At 46.0% G+C, this 20,591-nt stretch overlaps 1 protein-coding gene across 1 annotated transcript in view; it reads left to right on the top strand.

The window, feature by feature from the left end:
* LOC148515088 (adhesion G protein-coupled receptor E5-like) overlaps positions 1-20,591 on the top strand; it is a 216,890-nt gene that overhangs the window by 142,433 nt on the left and 53,866 nt on the right. Inside the window, exons 5-6 of the mRNA XM_088480313.1 lie at positions 6,265-6,423; positions 13,446-13,568. Of these exons, the coding sequence (XP_088336439.1) occupies positions 6,265-6,423; positions 13,446-13,568 (282 nt within the window). The remainder of the gene's footprint in view (positions 1-6,264; positions 6,424-13,445; positions 13,569-20,591) is intronic.

Raw genomic sequence — 20,591 nt, 5'->3', positions numbered from 1 at the left:
AGGTACAGTAGGACAGACGCAAGAATATTTTCTGCATCTAACTGAATCATACTTGCCAGGGAATCTTCTACACATACAGAATGAACAAAACAAAATTATATCTACTTACAGGTTGTTCAATCAAAAATATTATTATTATTATTATTATTACTATTATTGATAACAGTTTCTTATATAGCACAGCATATTCTGTTGCGCTTATGAAGAACATATATTACAGGATCAATGACCTAAAATAACATAATATAATTACACAGCCTGCTGGTGCCAATGTACTTCCATCCCTAAAGATGCATGCGTTAGTATTACCAGGGTATGGAGTCTGCCTGGATGGTGGAATAGATCAGCCATGGGGCAGTGTGCAGTCTCCATTTTCTCCACACAAACCATCCATGAATTTGCCTGTAACACAGATTGCCCCTCTTCCTGCTTTCTGGTCTCTGCAATTAATATTGGCCAGTACCTTTCTGCGTAATAATGGCCTTATTCTGAGTCGGCCACACTTGCGGCTGTGTTTCCGTATGGCCGTGGCAGCCTACTTACTACCTTATGCTAATGTGAGAGTCCACCAATGTATCCGAAGATCCGTGCGACTGAGCGTGGAAGGTAATCCTGCCCACTGTTTTTCCATCCGCAGTAGTCATCATTAGTACATGGACTTACATCCACCCATGCTGGCTGCAAACGACTGGACAGATACAGTAGTCCCATCTCTGTCCACACGCTACGATTGAACACGGAAGTCAGCTTACACGCCACAGATGCTCCCATTGCGATCCCACTAGGCAAAGCTGTTCCATGTGTCCGCATAGTTGCCTCCCAGTATCGCCCATTTCAAGGAAAGCGTTCTCCATCTACATACTGGTCAATACATCCACAATCTCTGTCCCTGTGTGTATATATGGCCCAACACATGTGCAGTCAGTGATCTTTCTATGACTCATGTGCAGTATGTTGAAATCCATTAGATCCGCTCACGATAGCTGGGTAACTTCTAGCTTGTTTGCCATGTGGAACAAACAGATTCAACTTTACAGTCCTCATTGAGGGGCTGATGCAGACTGGGACGCAGAGGGGCTGTAGCTGCCGGCAGCTGCGGTGGTCTGTCACTACCTCATACTGATTCCAGTGTCCAATCAACTAATGCAGGGGTTTCTGTATGGGCAGGGGCATATCTATAATGGGTGCACCGCAAACCCTCCACTCATAATGTACTTACCTCTCCGGAGTCCCACGTCGGCATGGGGGTCCGGCGCTGTAAAAACGTCTGGAAAATGGCCGCGGCAGCCATTTACCCGTCGTTTGCACTTGCACAGTACAGGGAAAATGGCCACCCGTGGCCATTTTCCCATTGATCTGCGCATTCGCTGCAAACTTTGGGCACACTCTAGTGCCCAGAGTCTATAACTCCGGCGCTCGCTTCGCACAGCTCAGTGGTTGCATGTGATAGCATCGCACTTCCCTGAAATGCCCTGTTTCATGGAAAGACAAACCCAACCAAATTGTGTCAAACTCAGAATAGGACGATAAATTCATATGTGTGCATCCAGCTGTGTGCACAATGGGCCTGATTGAGAGTCGGGCGCTAATGCGATCACACCTGCGTATTCGTACGATACGCAGTTGTGAAAATATGCAAATGTCAGCAAAGATCACCTGAGCATTAGGACGCCCACTGCTACCTTCTCACCTGCGTGCGACGACGCATACCTACGTAAACATTGGTAACATCGAAGTACATCGGCGGCCATCTTACCTTTTCGGCAGGTCTGACCCGCCACAGCCTTGGGTGCTTTTCTGACACGCAGAGAAACATAGGCAATTGCAGTGGCTAATATATTCACGCCCATGTAACGGCGTTTAAATGGACAGGCACTCCTGCATTTTTGTGGCCACTCCCAGTTACCACCCCCAAATGCTGGCAGTCTGTCACTCACTTGGCGATGGCTTCCTGTATGCATGCCTGATTGCAATGCAATCGCAACACCCTCGCATGCGCAATGGCAAACAATCACTCAATCTGTGAGAATTTTGCATTAGCGTCCATCTCTGAATTAGGCCCTATGTCTCCATTTGTCTCCATACGCAGAGATCTGTACGCCGCAGCCCCCTAGGATCTGACTGTCTCTGTATAAACTGCAGTTTGCATATTGACATGTAAAAGATAAATAATCTAAATAAGAGAGAAATATGTTTACATTAGATAATGGCTAAATGATAAAATTCAAGACGTAGTCATGTAGTATTACTGTTGGTATTGCTACAAGAATAGAAGATACATGTTTAGAGAAATAAAAAGTAAAAGTATTCTGTAAAGAGGAGCTCATGTAGTATTGTAGTCATCACCATTTCATTTTATATTTCCCACCTATTAAATCAACATAATAAATGTCAGGGACAAACGCAGGATTTTTATGGGGGGGTTTCCATATTTACTGTGTATATACAGTGTTTATATATATATATATATATATATATATATATACAATATATATATACAGTAATATATATATATATATATATATATATATATTGTGTTAGAAGCAGTGGAGAAGTGGTGAGTGGCTTCTATGTGTGTCCCATATTCCTGTCCTATGTGTTTTAAGACCCCCAGGAGAAGTCTGTTTGTGAAAACAGACTAGACATGTCAGCTTTGGAGACAAGCCGGAATGGGTCCTGGGGGTGTGGATGTGAGGAGAGGGAGGGCTCCATCCACAGGCCACTCCAGGTGTTGGGCCTTTTCAGCCTGGTAGTAGGCTCATTACGGCTTGCACCTGGGCGTGGCTGATTTAAGCTAGAAGTAGTTGTGGCTGAGTGTCTCACACCTGGGGAAGTGGGCATGCAGGCTAGCATGTCCAGAGACACTGTATGACAGACCTGTAAGTACTGTGGATGTGAACTTACTTTTAGTGTTCTGGTAGTGAGGGAACCTACTGTCCAGTTAGAGCCCAGACGGGCTAGGATTTTGCTTATGTTTTATTTTGTTTATACGTTTGGTACAATAAAGACTGGCGCCAAGCAGTTTGTACGAGAACCCCAAACTTGAGTCCTGTTTCTCCGGCTGCTGTGTGTGTAGAGAGGGAGTATATCTACCCCAGGAGAGGGACCCCTATCCCGACTGTGCCACTATATATATATGTATATATATGTATATGTGTATACACATACATACATACACACACACCCATATAGATATAAACACACATATATACATACAAATACATATGTCACACATACCTTACACACACACACATATGTCACATATATTACGAAAAACTTACCTTGCAGCAGATCTGATAGGGACAGGATCTAGCAGGCTGGCACCGTGTTCTTAAGCCCTGCACCTTGTGGAAAATTGACGCGATTCATGGGTCAATCAGGAGGGGCGGGGCCAGATGACTCGATTCTAGTTAAATTGTGTCATATTGGCTCCGGGAACTCCGTATTGGCCCGCGAATCACGGCAATTTGCTGCGAGGGGGTGGGGCTTAAGAACACGGTGCCTGCACTCCAGGCTGTCAGGGGGGATTGCTGAGTACTCAGAAACCCCCGCTGCATGCGCTACTGAATGTTACATATTATTGAATACAATACAGCATGAGCGCATCTATACAAAGGGCCTGATTCACTACCGATCGCAACTGCGAATGCAAAAGCGATTACGCACGCAGTTCAACAGCGATAGTATGCTAATCCTGCGATCACTATGCCACCGCAGCACTACACAAGGATGCCCACTTTACCTTACACACATCCATAATGTTTAGCAAGACAGCAAAACCATCGGTACAATCGAGTACCATCACAGCCTCACGTACACTTGCACATGGTCAGACCTTACTCAGGAATTGCTAACTTCAGTGCACGCTATGAATTCTCAAGCTGGGTAAGGCATCACAGTGGATAATTTATGCACACCCCCGGAACGGCGTTCAAACGCACTGGCACGTCTTACTTTCGCCAACCACCTTCCCGTCATCACCCCCAAATGGTTCTTCCTGTAAATCACTTTGCGATGGGTCTGCGTAGTCACTACGATCGCAGTCCCGATCATAGTGGCCGGTTTGCGCACGCACACTGTGATGCATACCCAATACACAAGAATCGGCCAATTACATGCATATTATACTTTCCCTAAATACACACTGAAAGGTACAGTATGCATTATGCCCGTACACTTGCAACATGGGTTATTCACAGCTTTGCTCCTTAGGTGTAACTCACTGCTTGACTGCCGTGCATCTCTCTCAGGGCCTGATTCAGAGGTAGACTCAAGGCGAGTCTGCATCTTTTGGCGGTCGCCCGACTGCAGATGCCACTACTAAGTCCTTCCCTGGTGTACATCCCTGTGTATGATGGTGCAAGGACTGAGACGCCCACAGTCAGCATCTGTAGATGCTCTTATACATCCTGGTGCTTTGAAACTTCCACCTGCCCTATGGCAGATGAAGATTAGAGTGTGGCATCTGAAGTGAAAGATTGATACATCCGCAACACCCCCATAACACTCCCATAAAACGGACCATCTCTGTGCATAAGTTTAGCCACCTTCCAGTCACTGACCGAGAACACCCAGCACCTTTCAAAGACATTTCTGATACTGTGCCTCTCATTCTTTACAGCGCCTTTGAGCACACACACTGTGTAAACGCATGCGCTGTAGCAGGGACGTGCAGTCAGGGTAGGCAGGTGAGGCCTTCCCTATCAAACTCCTGAGATTTTATATAAAAATTATTAGAATAATACAAAGAAGATATTTATAACTGATAAACATCTTCTTTGTTTATTGCAATCATTTTTGTAGTTAACACTCATCAGCTTTGTGGAGCTCCCTGGGACTGCAGGGAGAGGAGATATGAGGCATCAACAGCTCAACCTCACTTCTGTTTAGTCAGACACTGCTTGCAGAGCTGCACAGAAGGAGAGCTAATAGAGGCATGCCTCTGAGTATAGGGGCGTGCCTTGAGCACTGATGGACACCTAGGATGTGTCATGTGACCAGGAAGTGCACTGCAGAGTTTAGAGATCGGAGCTCAGTCAGCAGCAGCAAGAGAAGACACTGATGCAGGTATAAGAATCAATGGACACAGAAGCTTAGTGTAGTGAGGGGAGAGTTACAGTGAGTAGGGGGTGAGACAGGCTCCCAGCACTCAAACCCATCTCCATGTGTGCCTCCCCAGGCATTGATTTCACCGCACATCACTGTGCCATTGGAGTTTTTAGGGATTTTCACATATACGCACATTAGTGGAAAATCATGTGGATGCGTGCGGCTGTGAATCAGGCAGATGGATGGCTTCCCCTTCGTTCTACGGCAAGCATTCAATCCTACTCATTGCTGCATTTATTTATGGTATATTTTCTGTGATTTGTTATCCTCTTAAAAATTCGGACCTACTGGCCAGAAATGCGCTTGTGCCTGCATCTTGCAGGCTGTTACATACAGAAATGCCGAGCTACATCCTTGTCCGTAGCTCAGCATCTTGCGCTATGCGTGGCGTGAGATGGACTCCCGCAACCAGAGACGCGCATTTGCGATGCATGCGCACGTTTGTGGCGCGATCAGCCACAATGAACTTGGGCGCATCTACAACCTATAAGGTTGCTATGGTAAATTTACTAACATGAATTAAAAACTAATTTAATACCTTTCTAAAAAGAAGCTGCACATTTAAGCTGTGTATACAAGTAAAGATTTTCTGTCCAACCATCCAACTAGTTGATTGGTTGTAATGAAAATCTGGTAAAGTATGAAAGCAAATGACAGTCAGCAATTTGCTCCCAAACGCCAGAAAATGGACAAAAACTGTTGTTTGAACAAGTTGTTTAGATCAAACATTTAACAAACTTGTCTGACCGACCATTTTCATCTGTTTTCTGGCATTTAGGAGCAAATTGCTGATCATCAGTTACTCCCATATGTTGCCAGATTTTCATTCCAACCAATCAACTAGTTGGATGGTTGGACAGAAAATCTTTAGGTGTGTACCCAGCATTAGTTGTAGTAATTCAATGTGGTTGGGAGGATTCCTTCCCCTGTGAGACACAATTGCTGAATGTCCCAGGTGGTTTTATCCTCCTGTGGATGAACATGTATAGAACTATTGAAAGGTTGAACTTAATGGATCTTTGTCTTTTTCCAACTTTAATAACTCTAATTATATAATTGTAAATTACTATTTTTTATCTAAACCCTACAGTATGCATCGCTATGTCACACTGTTCACACTCAGATGTGTTATGTTTCCCTTCTTTGCTTTTCCAGACATACAGGAGTGTCGTGATGGTCCTAACAACTGTGGCACTAGTACAGGATGTACAAACTTGAAAGGCGGCTATTTGTGCGAGTGTGAGAATGGTACCCGCAGAGGAAATGAGACACAATTCTGTCCTACTAATAATAAAACTGAGAATTCCTGCACAGGTGAGTGAGCAAAGAGAAGACCCAGTTGTCTGACACAAATCCAATTACATTGTATGTTGCAAATTTATATATATATATATATATATACTGTATGTGTGTGTGTGTGTATATATATATATATATATATATATATATGTATATATACTGTATATATATATATTACACCTTACATGATATTATATTATTTAATTTAGCACTGTGTATGTGCAATGAAATCAGTGAACATGAACAGATGAACTGATGAAAGAAGAAGAAATTTCTTTGTTAAGCTGGCCACACATCTAAAGATTATCTGTCCAACCAGCCAACTAGTTGATTGGTTGGAATTAAAATCTGGTAAGGTATGAAAGCAAATGACAATCAGCAATTTGCTCCCAAACGCTGGAAAATGGACAAAAACTGATGTTAGAACAAATTGTTTAGATCAAACATTTAACAAACTTGTCTGAATGATCATTTTCATCTGTTTTCTGGCATTTAGGAGCAAATTGCTGATCAGCATTTAATCCCATACGTTACCAGATTTTCATTCCAACCAATCAACTAGTTGGCTGGTTGGACAGAATCTTTAGATGTGTGGTCAGCTTTAGTCTATGCAGCAGAATGGTGTCATTTATAATTGAGAAAAAAAAGTGGAGGCACAGCACATATTTTGCACCTATAAGTACATCGTGCCCCAATCTGTGACTAGAAGTGCCTCTGTACAAACACTATGCCCCAATCTGTGACTAGAAGTGCCTCTGTACAAACACTGCGCCCCAATCTGTGACTAGAAGTGCCTCTGTACAAATGCTGTGCCCCAATCTGTGACTAGGAGTGCCTCTGTACAAATGCTGTGTGCCAATCTGTGACTAGGAGTGCCTCTGTACAAACACTGTGCCGAAATCTGTGACTAGAAGTGCCTCTGTACAAACAGTGTGCCCCAATCTGTGACTAGAAGTGCCTCTGTACAAACAATGTGCCCCAATCTGTGACTAGAAGTGCCTCTGTACAAACACTGTGCCCCAATCTGTGACTAGAAATGCCTCTGTACAAACACCCCACCCCAATCTGTGACTAGAAGTGCCACTGTACAAACACCCCACCCCAATCTGTGACTAGAAGTGCCACTGTACAAACACCCCACCCCAATCTGTGACTAGAAGTGCCTCTGTACAATGTGCCACAATCTGTGACTAGAAGTACCTCTGTACAAACAATGTGCTCCAATCTGTGACTAGAAGTGCCTCTGTACAAACACTGTGCCCCAATCTGTGACTAGAAGTGCCTCTGTACAAACAATGTGCCCCAATCTGTGACTAGAAGTGCCTCTGTACAAACACTGTGCCCCAATCTGTGATGAGAAGTGCCTCTGTACAAACACTTTGCCCCAATCTGTGACTAGAAGTGCCTCTGTACAAATGCTGTACCCCAATCTATGATTAGAAATGTGTCTGTACAAACACCTCACCCCAATCTGTGACTAGAAGTGCCTCTGTACAATGTGCCCCAATCTGTGACTAGAAGTGCCTCTGTACAAACAATGTGCTCCAATCTGTGACTAGAAATGCCTCTGTACAAACAATGTGCCCTAATCTGTGACTAGAAGTGCCTCTGTACAAACACTGTGCCCCAATCTGTGACTAGAAGAGCCTCTGTACAAATGCTGTGCCCCAATCTGTGACTAGAAGTGTCTCTGTACAAACACTGTGCCCCAATCTGTGACTAGAAGTGCCTCTGTACAAATGCTGTGCCCCAATCTGTGACTAGAAGTGCCTCTGTACAAATGCTGTGCCCCAATCTGTGACTAGAAGTGCCTCTGTACAAACAATGTGCCCCAATCTGTGACTAGAAGTGTCTCTGTACAAACAATGTGCCCCAATCTGTGACTAGAAGTGCCTCTGTACAAACACTGTGCCCCAATCTGAGGGAGCAACATTATGGACCAACAAAATAGCCACTATAATCCTAGAATATTCCCCTACAGACAGGCTCAAACATGCAAACAGAGGCTTATTATATAAGAAAAGACGGAAAAACTGTGTTTTCTCTGCTTGGTCAACACTTCGGCGTACTTTAATGACACCTAAACAGAGTAACACACAAAACCAGCATTTTTGAAAAAAAAATACTGATATAAGAATGACATTCCTTATATATGTGCGCAGTAGGAGCCACATAAAGCACATTAGGAGCCAACCACTCCCACTGCAGCAACGAGACAGACCTTAGAGGATGGAGGAAGATCACACACCGGGTGGTGGAAATGGGGTAAGTATTAAGTGGGGACAGAGTGTGGAGAGGGGACCGGGCTGAGTGGAAGGTGGGCCAGGGTAATTTCTGACCCGCACTAGAGCAGAGTAGAAGCTCTTAGTGGCTGCTGCTAGGGACATGAGAGGAATAGAGGTGAGAAAGACACAGATGAGGAGTTGGCAGAGGTGAGAGAGGGAGGAGGGTAGAAGGGGGTAGAGGTAGAGGTGAGAGAGATACAGCGATGAGAGATAGAAAAGGGGGACAGAGATGAGAGAGAGAGGACAGGAGAGTCTAGAGAGACAGGAGGGGGGCATAGATGAGAGATGAGAGGAGAGGGGGCAGGGATTAGATAGATACAGATAGGAGGGGGGCAGAGATGAGAGAGATGAAGGGGATAGGGACTAGATAGATACAGATGGGAGGAGGCAGAAATGAGAGAGATGAGGGGAGAGGGGAGCAGGGATTAGATAGATACAGATGGGAGGGGGCAGAAATGAGAGAGATGAGGGGAGAGGGGGCAGGGATTAGATGGATACAGGTGGGAGGGGAAGGGGGATGAGACAGAGCTACTGTAGGTACCTGGCGAATGAAAATAGAAGTGCATGTACATTTATTATTTTTGCATGCAGGGTAAACACTGTCTGATTTCGCATGCAGTCTACAAATGCTGACCAGTTTTAGTTTTACGCTGAAATTTAGTTTTGAGCTTGGACACGAAAATCTAAATTTCTCTTTACATGTTAATAATGCTGTGCTCCCAACTCTGCATCAGCCCCATATAATGCAGCACATTCCACATGAAACACAATTTGGAAACTGAAAGAATATCTGTGAAAGTGCAAATAAGAGGAAGTGCAGTACAGAATTGCAAATATCTGACTAGCTCCCACATATCAAAGTGATCCCTCACATTGCATTTTTGAGAAGTGATCCCATGTAAGTGCTTCGTTCACCCATTTGTGTTCAGGAAATCCATTCCAGATTATTCAGGAAATATTAAGACTTACTGTAGCAGATGAGCTACCAAGGCCGGGCAGAGAATCAGCTAGGACCAACCAGGCAGCAGCCAAAAAACAACAACCTTTGCTAAAGTAGAGCTCATTGTTAATAATAAATATTAGCAATAAAGCTGGGCAAGCTGGCTATCTGGCAAGAAATCACAGCATAAGTCACTGCAGTCACATCAAACAACCATTCCATGGAGAATAAGCACAGGTTTAAAGCCAAACTCTGCAAAAATCACCAACATGCCAGGGGGACTGATGTTGGTCATCACTGAAACCATTGACCCCAACAAACTAAGATTGTGGATGACATTGATATAGATATACCATATACAGCACAGCACCCAAGCACAGATACAGCAAACTTTCTTTCTTTAACTATTTAGGGTCACTAGTTAGGCTCCCTCTCCTCATTCACCTTATGTGCAACCATTGTCGTTTGGCTCATGAGGGTTATGTACTATGGTTTGTTTTTTAATCTCCCTTGGTACCCTAAAATATTTCACATTTGAACACACATGTGGTCTAATTCAGCAAAGATCACAACTGTGATTACGCACGCAATCGTCCGATTGTTGCGTTCGGTGCATGCGTATGCATCGCCGTGTGTGAACCAGCCGCTGCGATCAGGAATGTGATCACAGTGACTATGCAGACCCATCGCAGAGTGATAGACAGGAAGTACCATTTGGGGGTGGTGACAGGGGGGTGGTCGGCGAAACGCAGGCGTGTCAGTGCGTTATGTTTAGGGGGGACCCTACATTATTTTTGTTTATTATTGTTTATTATTAATATTTATTACTAATATATAAACAGATGGAGGCCCATCTATTATTCTGCAAGTTATGCTGGTGCGATTCTGGCGAGTTTAGAACTTGCAGACTATTAAATCTAGTGAATTGCATGTTTCGCATTAGAAACATCTGACAGTTTGCTTGTACTCACATTCAATTACATACAACTTTAGTAAATTCTAGAGATGTGTACAGACACCCGTGGTTTGGTTTTGGTTCTAAATCATCAATATGTTCGAGTTTTGGCAAAACCACCCTCAAGTGTTTTGGTTTGAGTTCAGTTTTGTATTTCTTTAAAAAATTGATAAAAACAGCTAAAATCACGTGGACCTGTTTTTGTTCCTATAGTATTACTAATATCAACAACATTCATTTCCAGTCATTTCCATTTAATGTTAACCACCTCATATCACCTGAAATCTCGAGGGAGGGTGGGAGGGTGTTTTTGCCATCCAAAACACACGGGATCTAGTTTTTAGATCTGAGGGCCTGATTCAGAGCCGCTCGTAAGCGGCCGCTTGTTCGCTCCGAACGATGTTCGCACAGCTGCGCATGCGTACGGGTCGTAATGCGCATGCGCCAACCAGTCATTGCGGTCGGAAATCGTGTGCTCGCAAAATAGCGAATGCCTGCTAATTTGAGTGACAGGATGAGGCGTTTGTGGGTGGTAACAGGGGAAGGTGCTTGAAAACGGGGAGTGGAGATCCGAACGCAGGCGTGCCAAACGGTCAAAACGGGCGTTTTAAGGGTGTGCATAATTAACAAAGCAGCGTCATTGACCACGTCACTTGGTTGTCTTTTAGCCTGAACTGCTCGCATGATTGCGGTAGGAAAATGCTACCACAAGAATAGCGAGCAGTTCATACGCCTTTCGATGTACTCGATTAATCTAATAAATAGCGGAGATGACGTATGATGCGAACGGCCAGGGGGCGTTTTTTCAAAATAGCAAGCGCATGTTTCGTTCGCTCGCTCAGACATAGAGGCGTCAACAGACCGCAAAGAGCGAGCGCTCAATTTAAATAGCCGGCCCCATTTTTCTGAACGAGCGTCCGCAAATAGCGTCCGGCTCTGAATCAGGCCCTGAGTTCTGAGCTTAGCTAGAAGACCCAAGTCTAGACTCGGTTCTACTTGGAAACACCAAAGTGATCCGAGTTCGACTCTGAACCCCAAAGTTTGGGTGTCTTTGGTTTTCAGTAAAACCAAACCGCACATCTCTAGTAAATTCACACCCTATTACAATCCTCCCAATAACTCCTCCTATTTGTGATAAATGGCATCAATAACATAATAACTCCCATCTGCATTTATTGTTTATATCACGTGTGAACTAGAAGAAATTGTAACGACAGCTAATTGACTTTGTAAAAAAATAAAAAAGACACAAAATGTATTAATTGTTCTGATTTTCTTGTGCACATTTCACTATACAGAAAACCTTCAGCATAATTAGTACGTCAGATTGGTATTTTCTAAAACAAATCTATTGGATACTATTTAAAGCATTTTTTTTTTCATTATATAAATGTATCCAGTAAGTAACACAATATATATTTTCTAATCATTTGATTTTATGACATTAAACAATTTCGGAACACACAACATGGCTTTTGTGCTACAAAGGAGATTTAAATTAAAAAATATTAACTGTAAGGCAACACAAATCTAATTTGTAATTCACAAACTCTTCACAAATGTCCCAATCTGTGACCTTAGTCTTTGAGCCTAATTCACAGTTACACGTAAGTCCACTCAGCGGATGGACCTCCCGATTTTCAGCAACTGCTCATGCATCAGAGCCTGCACATGTAACTTTGGGCAACTACGGGCAATTTAAAGTCCTACACATCTTCTCCTGAGTGGGTGTGACTGGGCGGCAGTGGGACGTTCACACATAGCATATGTGTTCTGAGAGTACGTCATGGCCGTGTAGACCGAATTACGGGCTATTTAATAGGGTGCGTACACAGAGATAAGCTGATTTCAGATGGATCTCTAGCAGCAAGGATAGGACTGGTGTAAGTACGCACAGGGGCCCCGAGAGGGGTGGGAGCTGTTACTAATTACCCAGGCCTTTTGGAAGGGACTGGGCCAGCTACTTGGGGGCACAAATGTCGCACTGCTTACCAGCACTGCGCGTAGTAATTTGCAGTGTTTTTTCCCAGAGGGGGTGTAGCCAAGCCTCCTGGATTTTACCACACACCCTACAATACCCCGTGTCTGTCCCCATGGCCCTGAGTACATACTGATAGCGATGACCGCTAAAGCGGATGTATAGGGGTGTACTGCGGCTGCAGAGATATGAGCTACACTGAGTACAGGTGAATATATAATTTACAAGCAATGCTGAATCAGGCCCTCTGTGCTTAAATGGATATTTAACTAAGAATAAAAAAAAAACCTATATTTTTATAGCTAAAAGCTTGATTTTGCACCTCTGGAGAAATGTTTGTGTTATGTAGAGTATACACTTAAGCGACCCAGTTGACGTCTGACCATCCCTGCAGACTAAGTGACCGACAATATAGTAAGCTATAGACACTTCCCAATCAGCCGCTCAATATGCCTGGCCAGACACTCAACTGGGCGGGCAATTTAATTTGCCTACCCAGTTGTGATGTCAGTACCGATGGTTCCTGCAGCCAGTACACACCGGCAGATGCACATGATATATCTGCAAGGTATATATCGTATCTGCCTTGCAGCACTGCAGACACAATATAACTGTGGACAACATCGTTCACAGATATATTGTGTAAGAACGAGCTAAATCACTTAACGATATATCGGTCGTCTGCTGTACAAATGATATGTTGCATTGTGTGTACCCAGCATTACACAATAAATATGTAATACAGAGAGAATTATTGCAGAATACAACAACCCATTATGTGTTGGTTTATTATACTTGTGTACATAAATTAACTGATTGGCAAACTGCACCTTTGTCTTTTTGTTAGTTTGTTAGTAACTTTATCATCTTCTATCACAGATATAGATGAATGCACAGAATCCCCGGGTATCTGTGGTCCTAACAGTAACTGTACAAACACATTTCGTTCCTATAAGTGTATCTGCCACAGTGGATACAGAAACATCTCCAATACATGTGAAGGTGAGAATCATATTATATTTTTTATTTACCTATTTGTCTTTACTACTGTGTGTATCTGGAATAGTGGCCACTCATACCAGTTAAAGATAATGAGTCATTGTCAATGAAATGTGAGAACATTTTAAATGTGGAATGATCAGAGATTTTACCATTAAAAACAAGGCACAGATTAATTCATCACAGAGCAATGATAAACACAGTGACCCCATGCATTCCAGATAGCTCTACACTGATGTTGTCATGCATGAGTGTTTATACCCTTACATATGTCATCATTCTTCAACGTTAGCCTATAAGATTTGTGCAGTACATGACACACATCACAATAAAACACTTATATTGATGGAATAATAATAATAACAATACTAATAATAATCTGCACCTACCATAGGGCGGGTGAAAGTTTTGTTGGTGTAACTGATGTTGGCATCTAAAGATGCACCAGGCGGTATAACAGTGTCTACAGATGCTGAAAATAGGTCCCTTAGTCCTTTCACATTCATACGTACGGATGTACACCAGGGAAGGACTATGTAGCTGCATTTGCTTAAAGTCGCAGACAGGTGATTGATAACAGAAGAGTCTGCGTCCACCTCAAAATCAGGCCCTCTAATGTCATAGTAAATTAGGCCTACAGTATAGTAAATGAAGTCTGCTCTCCATTATGGCCATGCCCATGCAGCTTACATATTAGAAACTTATATAAATTCTCATTCTGGCCTTAATGTGTTATTGAGGTCCTTCTTCCCGCTGCACATCTAACATTGTGCTTCCCTTCCCCCTCCACATCCCATACTGTGCTCCCCTTTCCACTCCAAATCTCACATTGTGCTCCATTTCCCTCTCCACATCCCACTTGTGCCCTCCTTCTCCCTCCACATCCCACATTCTGATCCCCTTCCACCTCTAAATTGTGCTTCGCCTCCCACTCCACATACCCTCTCCATATCTCACATTGTGCTTACAGTAATAAACATTTATTAACCGTCATACTCTGAGCATGTTTGCCGACAATCTGGCTGCCTCTCCCGGGAAAGGCAGCCAGCTCGGCACAGCAAGGGAGGCATGACGCAGTTTTGTGGGTGGCCGCGAAATCACGTCACGATGACACGATTCAGCACAAATCGCGTCATCAGTTCCCCCCGGACTGACCACCTATGTCGGCAGGGGGTGCGCGTGGGTGGCACCAGCCGGGAGACTTGCCCACTCTTCCAGGGGGCCGGGAGCAACACCCGATTTTCGGGAGGCTATTGACCATTTCGGGAGAGTAGCCAAGTATGACTCTCAGTTGTTACCAGTAGGGATAAAATGAGCACAGAAAGTATGTGTGTCTCTTGCTTCAGAGAGAAATTGATATAAAAATAACCAAGTTAATTAAAAATACTTCCACACTGTGCTCTCCTTCCCCTCCACATCCCATATTGTATCCTTTTCCCCCTCCACATTGTGCTCCCCTTCCCCCTCCTCATTCCACATTGTGCTTCCCTTCCCCCTCTACATCCTACATTGTGCTTCCCTTCCCCCTCTACATCCTACATTGTGCTTCCCTTCCCCCTCTACATCCTACATTGTGCTCCCCTTCCCCCTCTACATCCTACATTGTGCTTCCCTTCCACCTCCACATCCCACTTAGTGCTCCCCTTTACCATCTACATCCTACATTGTGCTTCCCTTCCACCTCTACATCCTACATTGTGCTTCCCTGCCCCCTCTACATCCTACATTGTGCTTCCCTACCCCCTCTACATCCTACATTGTGCTTCCCTTCCCCCTCTACATACTACATTGTGCTTCCCTGCCCCCTCCACATCCCATATAGTGCTTCCCTTCCCCCTCTACATCCTACATTGTGCTTCCCTTCCCCCTCTACATCCTACATTGTGCTTCCCTTCCCCCTCTACATTCTACATTGTGCTTCCATTCCCCCTCTACATCCTACATTGTGCTTCCCTTCTCCCTCTACATCCTACATTGTGTCACGTTCTCGGTGCGGGATTCCCCTGTAGTGGGGGTGAAAGCGGGAGTCCCGGGTTGCGGGAGGAATCGTAGGTGTGGGGCCTGTATATAAGACTTCCTCATCCATGGACGTCAAACGTTGACGAGACCAGTACAAAGGTGCGGATTCTAACCAGCCGGGAGGTGTTCACCAGTGACCCCACCAATCGGGATATGGGTTTAGCTGCACCCAGATGGCAGGTCACGGTCCTTTGCACTGGTGTCTGACTCCGTGGGAATGGAGTCGGATTATATGATGGCCCGAGAGAACACACTTCTAAATAGAAGTGTCGTCTAGGAGAAAGGGGTGAACCCTTTGAGGCCAGTGAAGGAGACAGATCCGAATAGCTATCCGGAGGGTTCTTGGACGCAACCTTGTGTCAAGGAGACACTAGGTGAATACTCGGACTTGGACGCTAATATGCATCGAGGAGGAAAAAACCTTGCATGCAGGTAAGATGTTCCGTACACTACTGCAGAGAGAGTAAGTAAATTTGCACACAGGCTAGATGACAATCGCACTGCTGCGGTGAGAGATGGTAATCGTCCGGCACACAGGTAAGATGGTGAGTACACTGTTGCGGAGAGAACTGATAAACTAGCACACAGGCTAGGTGACAATCGCAATGTTGCGGAGGGATATGGGAATCATCCGGCACACAGGTAAGATGGTCAGTACCCTGTTGCTGAGGGAGCTGGTAACTTGCACACTGGCTAGATGACAAACACACTGTTGCGGAGAGAGATGGTAATCGTCCGGCACACAGGTAAGATGACAAACGCACTGTTGCTCAAGGATGACAGCAAAATCCACAAAAGACTTGGGAGAACCTGGAATGAGGCAGCAGCAAAGAAGCACACGTAGCAATCACTTCCTGTGATCCGGAATCTGACCTTATCCCCAGCAGTAGCAGATCATTGGTGTACAGCGTCAACTGACCAGCAGCATGCTACCATTGGGTATGGCGTCGTCAGGTGATGCAAACTGTCATAGCTGCATCCATGCCGGCGACCACAGAAACCAGGCATGGAGCAAACCAAGGCAGTACACATGGCACTAAGCAGAATACTCAGTGCGTTACTCTCTGCCGCACCTGATGTCTGACCACATGGGAGATCAGGGAAAGCCGGCGCAGAGGTGAGCAACAGCCGATCCTAGGCCGCAACCTGACACATTGTGTTTCCCTTCCCCCTCCACATCCCACATAGTGCTCCCCTTCCACATCTCACACTGTGAACCCTTTCCCCTCCACGTCCCACATTTTTCTCCCATTCTCCCTCTACATCCAGCATTCAGCTTCCCTTCCACTACACATTGTGCTTCCCTTCCCCCTCCACATCCCAAATTGTGCTCCTCTTTCTACTCCAAATCTCGCATTGTGCTCCATTTCCCCCTCCACATCCCACTTTGTGCCCTCCTTCTCCCTCTACATCCTACATGATGCTTCCCTTCCACCTCCACATCCCACATAGTGCTCCCCTTCTCCCTCCACATTCCATATTGTGCTCCCCTTCCCCTCCACATTCCACATTGTGCTCCCCTTCCCCCTCCACATCCCACATTGTGCTCCCCTTCCCCCTCCACATTCCACATTGTGCTCCGCTTCCCCTTCCCCCTCCACATTATGCTCCCCTTCCCCTTCCCCCTCCACATTCCACATTGTGCTCCCCTTCCCCCTCCACATTGTGCTCCCCTCCACATTCCACATTGTGCTTCCCTTCCACCTCCACATTCCACATTGTGCTCCCCTTCTCCCTCCACATTCCACACTGTGCTCCCCTTCTCCCTCCACATTCCACATTGTGCTCCCCTTCACCCTCCATATCCCACATTGTGCTCCCCTTCCCCCTCCACATTCCACATTGTGCTCCGCTTCCCCTTCCCCCTCCACATTATGCTCCCCTTCCCCCTCCACATTCCACATTGTGCTGTCCTTCTCCCTCCACATTGTGCTCCCCTCCACATTCCACATTGTGCTTCCCTTCCACCTCTACATTCCACATTGTGCTCCCCTTTCCCCTCCATATCCCACATTGTGCTCCCCTTCCCCCTCCATATCCCACATTGTGCTCCGCTTCTCCTTCCCCCTCCACATTGTGCTCCCCTTCCCCCTCCACATTCCACATTGTGCTCCCCTTCCCCCTCCACATTCCACATTGTGCTCCCCTTCCACATCCGACATAGTGCTCCCCTTCCCCCTCGACATTCCACATTATGCTTCCCTTCCCCCTCCATATTCCACATTGTGCTCCCCTTCCACCTCCACATTCCACATTGTGCTCCCCTTCCACCTCCACATTCCACATAATGCTCCCCTTCCCCCTCCACATCCAACATAGTACTCCCCTTCCCCCTCCACATTATGCTTCCCTTCCTCTTCCACATCCCACATAGTGCTCCCCTTCTCCCTCTACATCCTACATGATGCTTCCCTTCCACCTCCACATCCCACATAGTGCTCCCCTTCCCCCTCAACATCCTACATTATGCTTCCCTTCCCCCTCCACATCCCACATCGTGCTCCCCTTCCCCTTCCCCCTCCACATTCCACATTGTGCTCCCCTTCCTGTCCACATTCCACATTGTGCTTCCCTTCCACCTCCACATTCCACATCGTGCTCCCCTTCTCCCTCCACATTCCACATTGTGCTCCCCTTCCCCCTCCATATCCCACATTGTGCTCCCCTTCCACCTCCACATTCCACATTGTGCTCCCCTTCTCCCTCCACATTCCACATTGTGCTCCCCTTCCCCCTCCATATCCCACATTGTGCTCCCCTTCCCCCTCCATATCCCACATTGTGCTCCGCTTCCCCTTTCCCCTCCACGTCCCACATTTTTCTCCCCTTCTCCCTCTACATCCAACATTCAGCTTCCCTTCCACTACACATTGTGCTTCCCTTCCCCTCCACATCCCACATTGTGCTCCCCTTCTCCCTCTACATCCTACATTATGCTTCCCTTCCCCCTCCACATCCCACATAGTGTTCCCCTTCCCCCTCTACATCCTACATTATGCTTCCCTTCCCCCTACACATCCCACATCGTGCTCCACTTCCCCTTCCCTCTCCACATTCCACATTGTGCTCCTCTTCCCCTCCACATTCCACATTGTGCTCCCATTCCACCTCCACATTGTGCTCCCCTTCTCCCTCCACATTCCACATTGTGCTCCCCTTCCCCCTCCATATCCCACATTGTGCTCCCCTTCCCCTTCCACATTCCACATTGTGCTCTGCTTCCCCTTCCCCCTCCACATTATGCTCTCCTTCCCCTTCCCCCTCCACATTCCATGTTGTGCTCCCCTTCCCCTTCCCCTTCCCCCTCCACATTGTGCTCCCCTTCCCTTCCACATTCCACATTGTGCTTCCCTTCCACCTCCACATTGTGCTCCCCTTCCCCCTCCATATCCCACACTGTTCTCCCCTTCCCCCTCCATATCCCACATAGTGCTCCGCTTCCCCTTCCCCCTCCACATTCCACATTGTGCTCCCCTTCTCCCTCCACATTCCACATTGTGCTTCCCTTCTCCCTCCATATCCCACATTGTGCTTCCCTTCTCCCTCCACATTCCACATTGTGCTTCCCTTCTCCCTCCACATTCCACATTGTGCTTCCCTTCTCCCTCCACATCCCACATTGTGCTCCCCTTCCCCCTCCACATCCCACATTGTGCTCCCCTTCCCCCTCCACATCCCACATTGTGCTCCCCTTCTCCCTCCACATTCCACATTGTGCTCCCCTTCCCCCTCCACATCCCACATAGTGCTCCCGTTCCCCATCCACATTCCACATTGTGCTGCCCTTCCCCCTCCATATCCCACATTGTGCTCCCCTACCCCCTCCACACCTCACATTGTGCTCCCCTTCCACATCTCACACTGTGAACCCTTTTCTCCTCCACGTCCCACATTTTTCTCCCCTTCTCCCTCTACATCCAACAGTCAGCTCCTCTTCCACTACACATTGTGCTTCCCATCACCCTCCACATCCCAAATTGTTCTCCCCTTCCCCCTCCACATCTCACATTGTGCTCCCCATTCACATCTCACACTGTGCCTCCCTTCCCCATCCATACCCCTCTTTGTGCTCTCTCTTCCCCTCCACGCCCTACACTGTGCACCCCTCCACTGTGCACATTGTGCTACCCTTTTCCCTCCACACCGCACATTCTGATCCCCTTCCTCCTCTAAAAAAAAGAAAAATTAGTTTCTGTGCTAATTGCTTAACCAAAAAGATTGTGAGAGGGCAGAAGTTATATCAGTCCGGACAGCTTCAATTATATTAAAAAGGAATAATGCCTTTAATTGTATAAGATTATTTGAACAATATACATAAAATATCTATAAAAAACATTTAAGCACATCCACATAAATGAAGCAGATAAATCATCGTCATTGGTTATAAGGCACAATGATCCCTATGGCTATATACATTTTCATATAAGGTTTTTCGTGGACACTTATATGGAATCACTTGTAAAACACAATACATGAGCAAGCCCTGAAAAGTATCAGTGTGTTTTCATCAACAAGTACATCTTATTAATGGTGGGTACACACCTGAAAAATCTATCTGCAGAGCGATATGTCTGTGAACGATGCATGTGCAGAAGGACGCGCACGCCGCGGGAGGAGCTGGGAGGGATCCAATTTGTGCATATGAGAAATGCAATCCAACCCGCATTTTCGGAATTTGACCGCATTTTTCTAATTGATGCATCCCGCCCACTGTGAGCATAACATTAATACTGGAGCATTGTGTGGCATCATGGGGGGCACTGTGGGGCATAACATTAATACTGGAACTATTGTGTGGCATCGTTGGGGGCACTGTGGGGCATAACATTAATACTGGAGGCATTGTGTGGCATAATATTAATACTGGGGACATTGTGTTGCATAATGTGGGCACTGTGGGGTATGCTGAGGGTGCTGTGTGACATACTGGGTGCACTGTGTGGCATAATCTTTATACTGGGGGCAGTGCTGCATAATGTTCATAATGGGACAAAGTGTGGCATAATA

This window comes from Taudactylus pleione, unplaced genomic scaffold (genome assembly GCF_031769625.1).
Source record: "Taudactylus pleione unplaced genomic scaffold, aTauple2 ptg000253l, whole genome shotgun sequence".
Lineage (NCBI taxonomy): Eukaryota > Metazoa > Chordata > Amphibia > Anura > Myobatrachidae > Taudactylus > Taudactylus pleione.
The sequence above is the reverse complement of the archived record's forward strand: the minus strand, read 5'-3'. Positions and strand labels throughout refer to the sequence as shown.